Genomic DNA, 6,084 nt, shown 5'->3' with positions numbered 1-6,084 from the left:
ATTTTCTTTTATGAAGAAAGAATAATTTATGCAATAATGCATAATTAACGAAAAAACGTGTATTTTCAAGTTTTTGGCAGTATAAAAAAACACTCCATTATGATATAAGGATTTATTTATACATTTTCAATTGTTGAAAGAATCTTTTCGCAATTAAAGGTGCCACTAAGTTGAGATTCAATCTGATCAGTCAGATATCAATCTAATGGTTTAAATCACATCCCATTTGGAAGGGGTAACTAAAATTTTTGAAAAATCAATGTAAAAATAAAATTCACAGGATATATAAATTAAAAGGTAATAAATCAGTTAGTTTACCTATTTAACGGTGCCCGACGATGTTTTACATGATAATATTCTTCAATAATAAATTCTACATCTATGTTCATTGCAAACTCCCTCTCAATATAAATGATGTGGAGTTTTTGTCATGACTTGGTGTTTCTTTCTAAAACATATAATTACTTTCTTATAAAGGTGTGGTTTAGGGGTAAAAATTTTCAATGCTTATGAAACCATTATACTTTCCTACCTTTTGGCACTGTGAAAGCATTAGAATTATCTATACAATTAATAAGGATAAACTAATTTGTCGAGGTACCGTAGCCAGACAACATAGAGTAAGCTAGGAAATCACTAATGGTCCACAAAAGGCACACAAGTTAAAATTAGTTTTCAATTGAATATCATGTCTCAATTGCCACATTCCAAAGGTCATTTAGTTAAGATATCAAGACCGTAAAAAAAAAACATCTAACTTGTACTCTCAAGACATTTGCGGCCTGGAACCATAACTGTAAAGAACATGTTTTCATCCTTCATGCACGTCCAAGGAGGTAAATTGTATGGTGTAAGAATCACTGGCCATGATGAATAAAGTCGTCCCCTTTGGCCAAATGGTTGAAACCCATCTGCTGAAAGACATAATCTCACATTTCGTTTCTCAACTGCAAATGTTGGATGTATCGCATTGAAATTCTTTCAAGAAGGAGAATCAGATGGATAACACATTGTATCTCCAACTTATACGTGATTAGAATACCAAAGAATATGCTTTGATGTTTGCTCGGACGCATACAATCTCTTCAAGTATAGTTTTTTATGGTCCGTATTAACTCATAAAGCTCATCTATATTTATCTAATTTAAACTTTATACCTTGATGATTTATCACAAATAAAATGTGTGATAAATAATTATTTTTAACTAATTGTCTTTTCAATTGAGAAAAATTACATAATATCCTTAACTTCCCAAAATATAATCATGAAAAACTCGTTCAAAAAATTATAAATTATGAAAATTTAAGATATATTTAATACATGTCATTGATTTTAACATATGAAAAATTCATTTAAAAATTATAAACATGAATAAAAATTATAATTTAAAATATTATTAATACATTTCATTAAATTTTATCCTATTCATGGAATTTTTTTTACTCAATTTACTAATTTTTGTTTTAAAAATAAATAATATTTATACTCAATAATTTTGGTGAATGAAATAATTCACATGTGAAAATAATTTACAATGTTCAATAAAATCATAATCTCAATTTTACAAATATACAAACTAAAAATAAGATTATATATTATAAACAAATAATAAAATTGTAACTCGTTCGATTCTCGTGTGGAGTATATTCTCTGTTGAAATATTATGGGGTATGCTCTGTGGGTTGGCCATGTTATTCCCTCCTTCAGATCTTTGCCGCTCGCACACATCCCTCAATTTAACCTCCACATGAGCCAATGAACCTCTGACTCGTGTGAAATTTTTAAAAAAAAAAACATTATTTCACATCTTATAAAATTAATTTAATAATCTCAATATTATTTATCGATATATAAATTAATCTCATTAAATAAACAAGTCCTAAAATTAATATTTTCGACCGTGAAACAACCGTAAACACCAAAATCGTGAAGCATGAAGCGTGCCCCATACATTTTGCGCCTCGTTTTACCCAATCACACCAACGATCCATCATCCTGCTAAGATCACACCACCAATTTCATACTAGATAAATTGTCACTCTCCGCGCAGTAAATCTATGGCGTCATGCTCTACGTCCCTCCTTTTTTCATCGTCGTTTTCCACCCCACAAGTTTCCAGATTTGGCTCTGTTTTCCCTATGAAAATGACCCAGAGAAGAAGAAGAAGAAAATTGCGGAGCAATGGAGATTCTTGTTTGAATTTGATAGTCGTAAATGCAGCTAAAAATGAGAGTAGTGAGAAGCCCACGAAGCTGGTCACTTTCTTGGGTAAAGGTGGTTCTGGTAAAACCACTGCCGCCATTTTTGCAGCCAAGGTATGAACAAGAAAGTTCGGAAATCGATGCTTGGTATAATTTTTTAGGATGCTTAGCCAGTAATATTAATGGGTTATGTCAATTGTGAATTTTATCAAATTTTTGTTTTTGCGTAATAACCTCGTGTATGCTTTTTGTCATTCTTTTTTTCATGACTGATGTTGGGATGAGCCGTTTTTTCGACTTTAGTTCTTATATTAAAGTTTCGATCCATTTGGAATTTAAATCAATGGAGCTAGCTTATAAGAATGTAAGCTAATGGTATGCGTCCTTACATAGTGAATTCAGTGTTTGTAAGGTTCCTGGATTGCTTTCTTGGAGATAAATTGCTCTTGTTTACTTGCTGTATTTTGGTCATGGTAGCTTCGAAGTACCAGATAGTTGAGCAGTACAAAACTTTGCTAAAGTGGAGGAATGTGATTGTTAATGAACTCCCATACAGGAAAATTTAATTATAATTATCTGCTCCAGATTATTTTTTTGGCATAGTAGTATACCGAAAACTTCAAGGTCGCGCTAGGAATGAAGGATTTGAAACTATAGATTTGAAATCCATTTGATTGCGTGCATGAATTTATGTTAAAGCCATCGTTTGCTGTCCATGTAGATGCAATGATAATTATGATGGATTTGAAATAAACCAAATATGAGTGTCATTTCCTATACATCATTTAAATCTCTCCTCAAATCAAATCTTTCATTTTAAATCAAATCCTCTTGTCCAAGTGCCACTTCAATGTTTTGCAAGGAATGTATTTTTCTATCCTTCCCTTTTGAGAGGTGAGAAGTTGTTTCAAGTGGTTTGGAAGTAGAAGGAAAGCTTATTCAGCATGGTGTGCTAACTGTTATATATGTCTTGCTGCTCAGCATTATGCCTTGTCAGGGCTTAAGACATGTTTGGTTATACATTCTCAAGATCCTACAGCTGAATATCTTTTGAACTGCAAGATTGGACCAACTCTCACTCAATGCCAGGACAATCTGTCAGCCATTAGATTTGAAACCACAAAAGTACAGTTTTCACAATGCCTCTCTTTCTTAGCCCAGCCTCTTCTATGTTAAACATTATTTGTTTTGGACTTCTGATGAGATATAATTACTTAATGTAGATGATCCTTGAACCCCTCAAGCGTATCAAGCAGGCAGATGCACGTCTGAATCTGACCCAAGGTGTTCTCGAAGGGGTGGGTATGTGAAAAATTTCTTATAACATGAAGTACATTATCATCTTCATATTTAAAGGGTATGTATTTTATGAACTTCTCATGAAATGTACTAGGTGGTGGGAGAAGAGCTAGGTATACTCCCAGGAATGGATTCTATATTTTCTGTTTTGGAACTTGACCGACTTGTGGGGTTCATTGGTAATGTAACTAAGAGGAACAATGATAAAAACAAATTTGATATAGTGATATATGATGGTGTAAGCACTGAAGAAACAATTCGTGTGATAGGTGCAACAAGTAAAACAAGGTCCGTGATTCAAAATTCTCCATTTTTCTCAACCCCATTGCCTTTTTAACCTTTTAACTTAGATCATTTGTGTATTTCCAAAGATTATACTTGAAATATCTGAGGAATCTAGCTGAAAAGACAGATCTTGGGAGGGTAGCAGGTCCGTCTCTTCTCAGACTTGCCGATGAAGCCTTGACTTTAAGTGAAAGAGGCACCAATCTAAATGGGAAATTAAGCTCTGAAATATGGGATTATCTAGAGAAATCCTTGGAGGTAAATGATCTCCAGTTAACATATTTGGGATGTTGGCTCAGTGCTCTAATATGTGCTTCCGGATCCCTTTTTTCTACAGAAAGCATCTTCTGTGTTTTTAGAACCTCAGAAATTTGGCTGCTATATCATTGTGGATCCGGCCAACCCCATATCTCTAAATGCGGCTTTGCGATATTGGGGTTGTGCAATTCAAGCTGGTGGGCAATTATCTGGTGCGTTTGGCGTAAAACTGCCAAATTCCCCCATGGCGTTGGATGTGATACTCGAGACTAATTTTTCACCATTACCCTCTTCTTTCATTCCACACATCGAACTGGAAAGCCGTTTAAACTGGGACAAGGTCATGGTGAGTGATCATAGCAAAGATGCCCGAGATCTACTCTCAGTGACAGAAAAAGAGAACAACCCATCTTCAGTGAAATTCGACCCTTCCAATAAATCCGTGACACTATTCATGCCGGGCTTTGACAAGTCAGAAATCAAGCTATATCAAGTATGTATTTCATTTACATGTATAATAAGCATCAGGGGTGTGTAGTTTGTTAACCATGATTTTCCAGGAAGAGATATTTCGTGATTTAGTCTAACGTAAATTGTGCCAAATTCTTGAAGTAACATGCAGTTTAATTGTGAACTTGCAGTTTCGAGGTGGATCAGAGTTGTTGGTGGAAGCAGGTGATCAAAGGCGTGTCATTCGTCTTCCTCCTCAGATTCAGGGTAAGGTAGGAGGTGCCAAGTTTATAGATCGAAATCTGGTAATCACAATGCGTTAACATAGGCGTTCTTGATTATCGCCCTCGCCCTCGCCCTCGCCCTCGCCCTGCCGTACTATAGAGGTCAAGTCTTTTGCTCCTAGGAGGATAAAAGGTCTTTTTTTAGCTTTTGATTGTTCTGTAAATGTGTGGAAAAGCCTGCATAAAACTAGACAAGATTCACTTAAAGTCTGGCATAATAAAACAAGCTCTTAGTGCAAAGTTTCCAAGATTTGAGCAATCGCTGCATCAGTCTATGTCAATATATATACCCTGTATCCTTCTGCATTTACTTGAAACAAAATCTTGATATTCTTTGAGTTAGGATATTTGACTAAGAGGTCGTCATGTAGGCCTGACTACAGTTCTAAATGCTATCGGAAAAGTTTGGAACTTGGATTCCTGTTTGGGGTGCCATTTGAACCAATTGAACTGAAATTTATTACAGAAAAAATAATTGTAGAACTCTATAATCAAACTAATTAAGAGTGTACACTTGATTTTCTTATAATAAATATAAGTAAAAATAGGGATCAAATGTGATGTACATAACTTATACTATAAAAGTATATAAATTAATTTGTTTATATATACCGCTAATGCTAATATTAAGATTGGTTTATAAGTTTGGTTACCATTTCAATATGGTTCTGACTTTCTATTTTTAAGAACCGGAATTCAACTGTGAATCCTGGGTTCTGGTTATGAAACCAAAGACAAATCAAAATACAGTTCCGATACGGTTTTGATTTCGATTCACGTTTAAAAAAATAAAAATAAATAAAAAAAAAAAAAAAAAACCTTGATCGGGTCTTGCCACTTTTGTTTATGTAACACAATAAGATGCTAAAGCATGAATTTTTTTTTCCCCAAGTGATTATATAGTTTTATGTGTTTTTGGATTATCTTGTAGTGCTATTAAAAGCATTTAGGTAGTATTTGAAATTTTTTAGCAAAGTCGAAACTTAAATATGTTTTTTTTAGAAATAATTCCAAAATACTAACGTTAGAGGGTGTTTGGTTAAGTTTATTAAAAACAGCTTCTAAGCTCTAAGTTGATGTGTTTGGATGAATTTATTTTAAACGAATTAAAGATGATGTGTTTTATATAATAAGATTTTTTTATTGTAAAAATTACTAAAAAGAGTATTATGCTATGAATTTTATTTAAAAATAATTTTAAAGTTTTATCATAAATATTAAACCTATATTGCAAAAAAAAAAAAGTATTTCATATTTTAATTTAGAAAATTGATATTCTTTGGAAATTTCACTTTTAAAAAACATC

At 33.1% G+C, this 6,084-nt stretch overlaps 1 protein-coding gene across 1 annotated transcript; it reads left to right on the top strand.

The window, feature by feature from the left end:
• Window positions 1-1,949: 1,949 nt before the first annotated feature.
• On the top strand, window positions 1,950-5,186 carry LOC140882899 (ATPase GET3D, chloroplastic). Its single transcript, XM_073289146.1, has 7 exons — window positions 1,950-2,316; window positions 3,184-3,327; window positions 3,426-3,500; window positions 3,596-3,789; window positions 3,873-4,044; window positions 4,124-4,537; window positions 4,686-5,186. The coding sequence occupies exons 1-7, from the start codon at window positions 2,059-2,061 to the stop codon at window positions 4,815-4,817; spliced, it is 1,389 nt and encodes a 462-aa protein (XP_073145247.1). The 5' UTR covers window positions 1,950-2,058; the 3' UTR covers window positions 4,818-5,186.
• Window positions 5,187-6,084: the final 898 nt, after the last annotated feature.

The sequence above is a fragment of the Henckelia pumila genome, chromosome 2, assembly GCF_033568475.1.
Source record: "Henckelia pumila isolate YLH828 chromosome 2, ASM3356847v2, whole genome shotgun sequence".
Classification (NCBI taxonomy): Eukaryota; Viridiplantae; Streptophyta; class Magnoliopsida; order Lamiales; family Gesneriaceae; genus Henckelia; species Henckelia pumila.
This window is presented reverse-complemented; position numbering and strand designations above follow the sequence as displayed.